General features: G+C 53.9%; 1 protein-coding gene across 1 annotated transcript; it reads right to left on the reverse strand.

Annotated features, from left to right (window-relative positions):
* Positions 1 to 925: 925 nt before the first annotated feature.
* Positions 926 to 1,813, reverse strand: FOXE1 (forkhead box E1). The gene has a single exon (XM_037374386.1). It carries the CDS (start codon positions 1,811 to 1,813, stop codon positions 926 to 928), a length of 888 nt encoding a protein of 295 aa, XP_037230283.1.
* Positions 1,814 to 12,178: the final 10,365 nt, after the last annotated feature.

Here is a 12,178-nt window from a genome sequence, read left to right on the forward strand (position 1 = left end):
GACAGAGTTGGGCTGACCTTAGGATAAAAGTAATTTAGGTTGTAAGTACCTCCGTAGACCTCTGGACCAGGTGTCCACTCAAAGCAGGTCAAAATTCAACATTGGATCCAACTCCAAAGACAGATCAGGTCACTCAGGCTCTGTTCAATCAAGCCGGGAAGACCTCCAAGGGCAGAGATACTGCTGCCTCGCTGGGTCTCTTTTCCAGCAGCTGAGCGTGGTCACAGTAAAAGTTTTTGTACTTCCGATCCCACCATTCTCTTAATGCCTGCAGCACAGAGCATGAGCCCTGGAGGGATCTGACTTGCTGTGTTTGGCTGCAACCTCAGCATCTAAACCTCCTCCAGCCTGGGCTGCGTTGTTGGTGCAGTAACTGATGTGACAGCCCTGCACATCATGAGGGACACGCCACCACGTTAGTGCCATGCATCCCACTTTTACAGCTTTGGCTGCACAAGGCTGGGGAACGCTTCCTCCTGCCTCCCTCCTCCCCTGCCCCAGCAGATGTTTCGTTCTATACATAAAATTGTCAACAGTGGAGAGACTTAAAAGTGAGATCCTCCCGGGTAGACCTGGGGGCTCAGTTGGTTGTGCCAGGAGGGTGGGAGCCTGGCAGGAAGCTTTGAGCACCTGCCTCAGGAAAGGTGTAAGAGAGGGAAGGGCTGTTTGCCCCATTCAGGCACTTGGGAGCCCCTAGGGCTTCTCCAGTGAGAGCCAAAGGGGCTGGGCAGGCCCCCCTCAGCCGGCTGCGGCGCTCCTCGACGGGCAGCCCGGGCAGGTGGCAGGATGCGGAGGTGCAGCCCAAGGTCCTCCAGCATCTTCCCGGGCGGCCCTGGGTCCAGCTGCGTCGGGCGAGCCCCACAGCCCGGCCTCTCCCGGGCTCCAGTCCGCGCCGTCGGGCCGCCCGGCCTTCTTCCGGGCCGGGTCAGAGCGCCGGGACGAACCTGTCGGGGCCACCGGGGTAGGTGCCGTGCCGCGGGCCGGGCTCGGCGGCGCCCAGCTGCCCTCCGGCGCCGTAGGCGTGCGGCAGCGGCGGGTAGTGCGCGGGGGAGCGGCGGCCGTAGAGCCCGGCGGGGGCGGGCGGCGAGGCGGGCAGCACGATGCGCCCCGACGGCGCGTACAGCTGCCCGGGGCCACCCGGCGCGTAGGGCCCGGGGGCGGTGGGCAGCGGGGCGTAGGCGTGGGGCAGAGCGGTGGCCGCGCAGCCCTGCGCGGGGAAGGCGGCGGCCGTGGCGAAGGCGCAGGAGGCGGCGGCGGCGGCGGGGGCCGGGGGCAGGTCGGCGGCGGGTGGCGGGGCGGGCAGCGGGAAGAGGCGGCAGGGCGCGGCGGGGCGCTCGGCGAGGAAGGCCGGGTAGGTGGAGAGGTCGCTGCGCTTGAAGCGCTTCCTGCGGCGGAGGAAGGAGCCGCTCTCGAACATGTCGCGGGCGTGGGGGTCCAGCATCCAGTAGTTGCCCTTGCCGGGACGGCCGGGCTCCCGCGGCACCTTGACGAAGCAGTCGTTGAGGGTGAGGTTGTGGCGGATGCTGTTCTGCCACTTGCGGGGGCTGTCGCGGTAGAAGGGGAAACGCTCGGTGATGAAGCGGTAGATGCCGCCCAGCGTCAGCCGCCGCTCGGGCGCTTGCCCGATGGCCATGGCGATGAGGGCGATGTAGCTGTAGGGCGGCTTGCCCCGCTCCGCCGGACGCTTGCGCCGCCGCCGCCCGCCCCGCGTCCCCGCCGCCGCCGCCGCCTCTTCCCCCGGCGGCGCCGCGTCCGTCTTCAGCGGCGGGGGCGGCGGCGGGGGGCCCGGCGGCAGCCGGCTCTCGGCGGTCATGCGGCCGTCGGGGCGGCCCCCAGCCGGGCCGAGCCGAGGAGGCGCAGCGCCGCTCCGCCGCGGCTTTTATGCGGCGGTGTCCAGCGGCTCCGCGCCCGGGCGGCCGGCACTCCCCCTGCAACGCCCCGCAGCCCGGGAGGCGCGGGCAGGGCCGGGCGTGCCGCCGCCGCCGCCGCGGTCAGGGGCAGCGCCCAGCCCCGGCAACCCCCCCTCTCCTCCCGCCACCCCCCCCGTGGTCCCCATCCCCAGCGCCGTCGGGACGCCGCCATCCCGCCGCCGTCGGGAGCGCACAGCGCCGGGAGAGCGGCGGGCACCGGGCGGAGCGAGGGCGTCTGCGGGGTCCCGGTGCGGGCGTCTGGGCACGGCTCGGCAGCTTTGGGGCCGCTTGGGCTGGCGGCCAGCGGGTGCGGGCGGTGTGGGGCCGCCGCTGTCGCAGGGGAGGCTGCTGCCGGTCCGCGGCGCGGAGCAGTCGGCTCTTGGCGGTGTCGCACCTGGAGCCCCATGCTCCTGCCCGGTAGAAACGAATGAAACGTGCAAAAACCCTCGGTGACTGATCGGCGTGGGGAGTGATGGTGAGTGCGGGCTCAGGCAGTGGGATTTGTGTGCGGAGCCGCTCGGTGAAATGCATGCAGACTGGGGCCCTCACCTCCGGTCCCCAGCAGCAGTTCGGCACAGAGCTGGGCTGCTGTGCCCCTGGTTTAACCATGATCTGACTCTTTTGTCCCTGATCCTTGTGTCGCAGGACCTCCAGGTGCATGATGCTTCCTCCCAACCAGAAAGAACACCAGGCTCTCCACAGGCTGCCGTTGGGACATCCTTACCTGCCAGCACCCTCCTGCTTGCTCGGATACTTGGGGCTGAGGGTCAGACCCTGGGGCTGAGGGTCAGACCGCAGGTCTGCGGGTCAGAACAAGTGCCATGAGTGCATCCTGGTGAGGAACATGTGCCCAGGACTTGTACCCCTGTGGCACCCACCTGCAGGGCTGGGGGCAGCGCAGCCTCCTCGCCTGCTGGCATGGTGATCCTTGGAAGCCAGAGGACAAAGTGGATGGCAGGAGGTGCTAGAAGTGGGATTGAAAGGGTCAGTGTGCGCGGGTGTGCAGAGAGGGATGTGTGGGCATGGCAGGCTGATCGTGCACAGGTACATGGGTGTGCAAGGGCACTGGGGCTGAGAGTTTGTGCGCAGGTTTGCGGGTGTGAACTGACATGCAAGTGTGTGTACAAACATGTGCTGGTGCGTACAGGTGTGTGTGGCTGGACCCAAGGCGTGAGTGTCCAAAGGTGTGTGGAATGGATATGGGCAGATGTGTGCAGAGGAGTGGGTGTGCAGGGAGGTGGATATGCTTAGGTGCGCAGGTACTGTGCATGGCTGTGCAGCTGATCCTGCCCGTGTCTTGGTGCCTCCTGCCAGTTCTCCCAGAACTCAGGTAACCAGTGCACTGCTGAGTCTTATCTCTGTGGGAAAAGCTTTCCCAAAGCCCTCTTGGCCATCGCACAAATGATGTTTAAGGGAGCGAGGGGAGGTGGGAGATGTTCATCCTAGTGAAACAGAGCTGCTTTGGAGGTTTCCAGCAAAGTTGTTTCTCTGCTTGGAGAAAAATCTATGTGTGTGAGGATCCATGCGCATGCAGCAAAGAAACCCCAGCCCTAATGTCTAGCTAAATAAGGGTATCCCAGAGTCTTTGGCCACCTGCTTATTTGTGCAGTTTTCCAGTGATCTGGGAATGAACTGTGGAGCTAGCAGAACAAACTGTGAAGTGGCTCTCTCTGAGGACCCATGTGTGTGGTCCCAGTAGCTGGATTGCAGATGTGTGGCCGTATTTCAAATCTCAAGCTGCAGAGTTTGTGCTGAAAGAAAAATCAGCCTCCCATACTGACACCTGTGTTCTTGAAGTACACAAAACACTAGGGTAGTATTACCCCAGAGGAACTAAGAAACTCACTCCTTCAGCACCAAAGGAGAGCACTGAAGCTGCCACGCCTGCAGTGCTTTGCCGTCTGGCTCACGGGAAGCTGTAGCTGGGGGGTTGAATTTTCTTACCAGATTTTCCAAAAGGCAGTGTGGTACTTCAGTCACCTATGGGGCTGCGTGTCTCTCTGCGCCATGCCAATTTTGTGCCTCCAGAGGGCAAAATCAGATCACACTTCACTTTGCACTTGTAGAGGACAGGGAATGAAAGAGATGTGTGCTGAGGTGGGATGGTGTGGCTGAACAGCTGCTTTTGCCATCCCTGCTCATGATGAAAATCCTTTTCCAAGAAGGCACTTTCCTTGGCAGAGCCCAGCAAGTAAGCAGAGTGAAATGGATACCCAAACAGCATGTGCTGGCTGTTGTCCCTTCTCCTTCCCTCATCATGCAGGTTAAACTGTAGTGGCAGTATTTGTGAGTGGAGAGGGACTTGTATAGTGTGGTGGCCTGGAGACTATCCTCAATCTGTCATTATCATCAGCCTATTTAAAAACATGTTCAACTCTCCATGCTAGGAGCAGGTGTACATCCCATTTTAAGCACTGGTGTCTCTTTTGAGTACCAGTTCCTGTGGGGAGGCAACTGTGGGGAACATGGAACTCTGCTCACCCAGGTGGATCTTAGACTGCAGATTTCCGTCTGTAAATCAAAGCGGTGCTTGTTGCTGGAGCAGAAAAGTTGGTGCTTTTCATGCTCGTGAATATTTTGTTTTCTGTTTTGTTTCAGCTGTGTTGGAGGAGGCACAAAGGTAAGTAAAATGGAAAATGTTATGCATTGATTAAAAGTTTTGAGTTCTAATGCAATAGAAAATGTATGATATCTTCAGGAGTATTAGCCATACAAAAGCTATAGCTTGGACTTTCTTTTGGTCCTGGGACAAAGTTTAGCATCAGCACTTTTCTGTCTAAATTTCCTAAATCTAAATCTCACATCCTATCTACACTGAGATCTGCGGCCTTCAACTGGGCAAAGTCCTCCTTGATTTTGAGACTAGGCAGTGCAGAGTATACCCTGCACAAGGGCATCTTGCCTTGGCCTCTCAGGACTGGAGTCTGTTAGTACTAGTAGGTGCCAGGGAATTACCTCAGCCAAAATTCCATGTACTTGGAGCTCCTAGAACAATTTCCAGCCATGGAAAAAACCCAGTCCTTTAGGCTTCATTCCCCACTCAGTTGCTCCTGTATTACAAGCCACACTGTTGAGATCCCTCAGGAGTAAACTACTGGGAAGCCCTGCTCTCTGTTAGCCCTGTTACCTGAGTGGCTTCTCCCACCTCAACCAAACCAGAGGGAACTGGACATTAAATGTGTGGACAGCCCTTTCAGGTGCAGTGCACTCATAGTTTTGGTTCCACCATCAGAGTTCCTCTCTTCTTTGAAGGGAGGAAACGTTTTGTTTTGCCTGTGAGTCCCAGGAACAGCAGAGCTGTATTTAATGTGCTCCAAGTCAAGGGTCCAGCAGTGCCAAAATCCCAGATTGGATTGGCTGCACACAGATGAAGTGAGAGCACATACCCTCTGGCACAGCCAGCATCCCAAGCTCAGTTGCATCTGTGATGGGACAGAAAGTTTGGGTTTTTATTGGCTCTGTGTTTGGTGCAAGGAGTCTCCTTCTCTGGAGACATTCAAAACTCACCTGGACGTGATTCTGTGGCGCCTGCTCTAGGTGACACTGCTTTAGCAGGGGGTGATGTTCAGAGGTCCCTTCCAACCCTGACCATTCTGTGATTCTGCAATTTTGCTGCTGAATTGTGGAGAGCATCACAGCCAGATGCTTCATGACACTTTGTGACAAAGGAGCCCTACTTGCAGCTCATGATTAAGATCTGAGAGGGAACCACAAGCCTGAGTCTTTTGGAGCAAGACAGGTGATGGGGCATCCTTCATTCACTTCCAGAGCATGTGTCTGCAAAGAAGTGTGAAGTGTCTGAAGTCAATGAGCTTTAGGTATCTTGCACCTGGCTGGAGTTAGTGGGAGATAAACACTTTATACCCAGAGTGTGGTATGGGGACCAAGATGAAACCTCTGAGGGAGAACTGATGTGCAGCTGTCATATGGAGTCCAGTTGCATGGCAGAAGAGGGACTGGAAAGCAACAGACTAGTGGGATGTGTCCACTGCATATTTGCATTAGATGTTCACATGTGTTGTGGGAGCGAGGTTTCACTCTGCATCAGTGGCCTGGCTGTTTATCATCTGTCCTGTTTTTCCAAATTAATACTGCTGCTCATCCCCTGGTTGAGTTTTCTACGAGAACTTGGGACTGCAGGGAAAAGGAATTGCTTGCTGAGAGCATCACATGGATATAGCCAGGCTCATGAGGAAGGCTTGAGTTACCTGTTGTAGTTACTCTTCTGTAGAAAAACCCACAATCCGTGATGATTTTAAAACAGGCCATTTCTCAGGGCTGTGTGAGAGAAAATTTGTCTGGGGCAAGAGGCGTGGGGAGCCTCCATCTCCATCCAGCATGGTTCCACCTGAGCTGGTCGGGAAGGCAGCAAGAGGGGCCACCCAGCATGCTTGTCTGAAAGCCCAGCAGCTCCCCTGGCTCATGGAAGGCCAGCAGGCTCTGCAGAGGGTGTGCTGTGGTAGGTGAAGGTGCACATGAGCAGGGCAGGGCAGGCTCTTTTTTAGAGCAGAGCATCACCCTTGGGACCCCCTGCCCCACTGCAGGGGATTCGGTGTGAGTGCCATGGCAGAGGGTTGGCACAGAGCAAGGGTGATGCCCAGCAAAGAAAGAGTGCTGGTGGTGCACTGGGGCAGGATCCCTGTGCATTGGTGCCAGCTGGGAAGCGACTGGCAGAGGTGGAGCTGGGGAGAGGTGTGCATGAGGCTTAGCGTGGGCCAGGAATGACTCTTGTGGTGAATTAGGCACACTCCGTACTGGGTTTCATGAGAAGGAGCACGACTTCTCATGCAAACCTAGGTCTGTGCCAGCACTGCCTAAACAGTAGGTTAAACAAGAAACTTTCCTGTGCAAACTGGCAACAAGAGACTCATTTCGCTAAGGTACGGAGCCACAGACTGAAGCAGTTTGGAACACTATGTGTGACATAGGCAGCAAGGAGCAGACACCTTCTTGGTGGAAGCGCAGTGGGTCCAGCCTGAGCTGGGTGGGCCATGACACATTCATCCTCCTGCCAAAGCAGTTTTGAGAGCTGGTTTGCAAGAGAATGAGCTGCCCATTCTTGCCTTTGCACCACCAAGAAATCACTGGGAGTTGAGCACATCTGTCAGATGCTGTAAAGAGAGGGAGCTGACTCTTTCTGAGAACATGCAAAGAAGATCAGGCTCTCTTCTATAAGCTGAAAATCACTTGCTATGCTTTTTTTTCTGCAGGTGTTGTGAGGTTTGCATGGCTCTTGCTCCCCTGAAGCCTGTGCATTTCAGTACCTCATGAAAATCTTCCGGATGGGTATCTTTGAATAGCCATCAGGCTCTGTTGGCATGGAAATAAGTTCTTTCTGTTTTGCCTATCAAATGGCCTATTTGGCCAGTCATTCAACAGTTTTGAGAGGTTTAATCCCCTCTAAGGGTCGCCTATTGGCATTCACACTCCCCGTAGCAAGGTTCGAGGTTCGCCTTTCCCCTCTGAGTCCTCCCTGTGCCTTGAAGCCTCCCATGGTCACTGCAGGCAGCTGTGTGCATGGCATGGTGTCAGTCAGCTTTGGGTATAGTTACCTCTATTTGTGTCCCAGTGTGACAGCAGAGTAAGGCTGTTGCAGGAGGCAGGGAAGCCAGCCAGCCAAAATAATTCTGCCTGTGGGGCCACCGTCATTAGCGTTGCTCATGCCACTAACTTTGGTAGAACAGGTGAAGACCAAGCATGTAGGACAGTGGTGGCTCAGATCTTGTGGGGTGAACATTTACTCTATGTTTGCCTGCTGGGACCTGTCTGCTCTGCTGGGTCACAGTTGGCATCACTGTCATCTGATGGGAGCTCCTGCAAGGGGCCCACAGGAACAGAAAGACCCTGAGGCATGTGGAAGGGAAGGGTGACTTGTCATCTGAAGCCAAGTTTTGCTTGCTGGAGTGCTAGTTCATCCCTCTCTGCAGCTAGTGGTAATATCTGATGCTTGATAGAAAACGATGGGACGCAGCAGTTTAGAGAGAATTGTTTATTGCTTGCTTTGGAAGCTGGGAATTTTATTTAAGAATAATTATTTAAGTTAATTAATTGCCTTATGTGAACAAAATATCTTTGTAAATCTCCTGCTTTTACTTCAGTAAGTTACTTGGAAAGAAATGTTTATTTTCTTTTTCCTTTGTGGCATACAGAACCACATTGCCCTGGACATGGGCTTTTTCCAAAAGTAGCTCCCAGTTGAAGCTGAGGAGCCTCATTGGGCTCTTTCCTGGCCTTGGGCACACCAGCTGGATGCCCACAGTGAGGAGTGCACATCAAGTCCTGACTGAGGCAAGGAAAATTGTTCTTGAAGTGGCACGTGTGCATGCACTGGTGTGTGCATGTGTGTGCCTGTGCAATACATAAAGCACCACTGAACAGTAAATTGCACCTTTGGGTGCTGTGGGGTGAATTGTGAGTACCACTGCCATCAGTGCATTCAGCTGTCAGATAGACACTGATGAGGGGCTGGTAAGACCCAGTGCTCCGAACTGCTGTAATTCTGTGCTGGAGGGATGTAAATAGCCTTTATTTAGCAAACAAAATGTTAGGTGGGGGTAGTTTGAGTTTATTGGCACTGGCAGACAAAATCTGAATACTTTTACAAAGAGCTCCTGTTTTTTTCCCTGGGCCTTTTTGTCCTCATTGCCACTCTCTGACCCTTTAGCAATCACCATGGTAATTACCAAGTAATGCCCTATTCACAAGTACCTAAAGAAATTTACTGGAGTTTTGTTTGAGCCTGTAGCAAAATGTCTAGCCCCAGATGAGGAAACATGTTATTTCTCAAATGCAAAACTTGGACTAGATGATCTTTAGAGGTCCCTTCCAGCTCAAACCATTCTATGACTCTGTAAGACTGCGAAGGCTATGAGTAGCTGGAGTCCTGCTGAAGTTAACAAACTTGCGGAGGTTTACACTAGATGAGGATCTGTGCAACGTTTGCCTGAGGCTGTACATGTTTCTAAAAGTGTGTAGGTCATGGTAATCTGGATAGAAAGAAATGTTTTTAAGTTTCATGCTGCTGTTCAAAATGTATGCTGTATTGTGTGTATTTCCAGGGACAGCATAAAGTTTCAGAAATCTCTCTTGATTTTGGACAGTCTGGACTTAATTGTTCTGTGCCACTGGGCAGGTTTTGCAGAGGGGCGGTGTAATCTCTGTCCTTGGGGCTTTTTAAAACTTGGCTGGTTGTGGCCCTAAGCAAGCTGATCTAACTTGGGGCATAACCCTGCTTTGAGCTTTTGCTGGACCAGAAACATTGTCATTTCTGCAGTGCTCTGTTACTGTGGGAGAAACATGATTTCCGGGAGTTTTGTCAAGTCAGCTCAAAGTGCTGTCAATGATACAGGAAAATGACCCATGGACAGAAGCAAAATGACTTCTCAAAATGCCAGGTGCTTGGATCTTACTTCTCCCAGCTGGCTCTGATAGTTTTGCCTATGCAGTTTTGGTCTTCACATGCAAATCACGTATTTGCCAGCATGCTGGACCATTATCAGAAAACAGATTTTCCAGAAACTATTTAAATAGTCACCTCCAGAATCATGTTTTGGACAGGGAAAGAGAATGGGAGTGGCATCATTCTGAAGCCTTTGAGTTTCCCTCCTCTTTGTTCTGCTGCAAGACAGTGCAGTTTTTGCTGTGTGGGAGTGTGCTGGTTTTGTCTGCGGTGGAGTTAATTTTCTTCACCGCAGATAGCATGGGGCCATGTTTTGAATTGGTGCTGGAAACAGCGCTGATAACACAGGGATGTCTTTGTTGCTGCTGAGAAACGCTTACACAGAGCCAAGGGCTTTCCTGCTTCTCCCCCCACCCCGCCAGCGAGAAGGCTGGGGGGGCACAAGGAGCTGGGAGGGGACACAGCCGGGACAGCTGACCCCAGCTGACCCAGGGGATGTGCCAGGCCACATGGCGTCATGGTCGGCCTATAAAGCTGGGGGAAGGAGGAAGGGGTGGGACATTTGGAGTTACAGCATTTGTTTTCCCAACTGTTACACGTGATGGAGCCCTGCTTCCTGGCATGGCTGAACGCCTGCCTGCCGCTGGGAAGCAGTGAATGGATTGCTTGCTCTGCTTTCCTTGAGTGCGCGGCTTTTGCTTTGCCTATTAAACTGTCTTTATCGCAACCCACGAGTTTTCTCACTTTTACTCTTCTGACTCTCTTGCCCATCCCACCAGGGAGGAGCAGTGAGTGGCTGTGTGGGGCTGAGCTGCCAGCAGGAGTGTAACCATGACAGTCCTTTTTGCCGCCCAACGTGGAGCTCAAAGAGCTCGAGATAACAGATTTGATTGGGATGTGCTAGATCGAATCTATAGCTGTTATTGCTGTTTAGTTATTAATCGGGAGGCTCCCCCCTTGCCACGGGGATTGCTTGCCTTGCTGTATATTAGAGTCTAGTGCTTGTTAGTGGCTGCTTCTTGCTTTTGCTGCTTGCTGTGCTGCTGCACTGCTTATCATCTCGCTGTGCTGTGCCCGGAACATTCTGATAACAGCAGCAGCCACGCTCCGGGGCTGGCAGATGGCCAGGGCATCACTGCTGCTGCTGTGCCACTGTGCTGGACAGGCTGGGACTCCAGTGTGAACTTGAGTTGAAGGGACTGTGGCCTGTGGATGAATCCATGTGGGAGCAGGACACCCCGAAGTGTCTGTGGCTGTGGATGAGTCCATGCCAGAGCAGGTACATCTCCAAGCATCTGTGGCCATGGTTACGTCTGTGCCACAGCAGGTTTACCTCTGAAGGAATTGCAGCCCAAGGACAAGCCCATGCTGGAGAAGGTACATCTCGAAGCATCTGTGGCTGTGGATAAGTCCATGCTGCAGCAGGTAGACTTTGAGGCATCAGTGGTTGTGCATGAGGTCATGCTGGAGAACCTCGAAGCATGTGGCCATGGACAATCAATCCCACCACAGAGCAGGTACAGACCTGGAGGGACTGCAGCCAGGGGTAAGGCCACGCTGGAGCAGGTCTATCTCTGAAGGCCTTGTGGCCCCAGGATAAGGCCATGGTAGCACAGGTGCACCTCAAAGCGACTGTGGCTGTGGATGAGTCTATGCCACGGCAGGTGTACCCCCGAGGAGACTGTGGCACATAGGTACGGCTCCACTTGGAGCAGGCACAACCCTAAGGGTCTGCAGCCTGTGGGTAAGCGCAAGCCGGAGCAGGGGCAAGGGCAGGAGTTCATTGCAATGTTAAAGCCTATAACCTGGCCCAAAGGGACCAGGGTGGAGACTGTAATGGAAATATCTGTAAATTGTTGTAACCTGGAATTTGAGTTGTGTGTTACAGGAATTTCTATGGCAGGAACCACCTGAACCGGTGGAGAACAAGCCTTACAAGAAGCAGTGCAAGTGCAGCAGTGACCTGATCCGAGCTGGCTTTGGTGCCCAGTAACTCCACACAACACAGCACCCCTCCTGTCCTGCATGACCACCATAGCAGACCGAGCCCAAAGTCATGGACTAAAGGAACCATTTTGTGGCTGATTATGTACATTTTATAGACATTTCACAGAGGTGGTCCATAGACTAAGGGAATGAGATCTGTGTATTATATCAAAGGATGGGAAGGGTGGTGGTGGGTAATGAGGATGTATGGCATAGTGTGGGACTTGATGTAAATGGTATGGAATAAGGAGTGGAGAATGTGTGGGTTTTGGCTGGGTTAGAGTTAATTTTCTTCATAGTAGCTAGTATGGAGCTATGTTTTGGATTTGTGCTGGAACAGTGCCGATAACTCAGGGATGTCTTTGTTGCTGCAGAGCAGCGCTTACGCAGAGCCAAGGGCTTTCCTGCTTCTCCCCCCACCCCGCCAGCGAGGAGGCCGGGGGGGGCACAAGGTGCTGGGAGGGGACACAGCCGGGACAGCTGACCCCAGCTGACCCAGGGGATGTGCCAGGCCACATGGCGTCATGCTCAGCTTGTAACAGTTACACATGATGTAGCCCGGCTTCCCTGGGGATGGCTGAACACCTGCCTGCCGCTGGGAAGCAGTGAATGAATTCCTTGCTCTGCTTTGCTTGCGTGAGTGGCTTTTGCTTTACCTATCAAACTGTTCTTGTCTCAACCTACAAGTTTTCTCACTTTTACCCTTCCAATTCTCTTCCCATCCCACAGTGGGGGGAGCGAGTGAGTGGCTGTGTGGGCCTCAGTGGCCAGCTGGGGTTAAACCATGACAGAGATTGGTTTTATTACTTTAAAAAATAAAGAACTAGGGAAAGGTGGAAAATGAAATATGAAAATACAAACAAAAAAAAAAAGTGTTTTTTCC

Source organism: Falco rusticolus, chromosome Z (genome assembly GCF_015220075.1).
Source record: "Falco rusticolus isolate bFalRus1 chromosome Z, bFalRus1.pri, whole genome shotgun sequence".
NCBI classification, from domain to species: Eukaryota; Metazoa; Chordata; class Aves; order Falconiformes; family Falconidae; genus Falco; species Falco rusticolus.

What these genes read in the sequence shown, in the direction of transcription:
- FOXE1 (XM_037374386.1), bottom strand. Translation starts at nt 1,813, where the DNA reads ATGACCGCCGAGAGCCGGCTGCCGCCGGGCCCCCCGCCGCCGCCCCCG.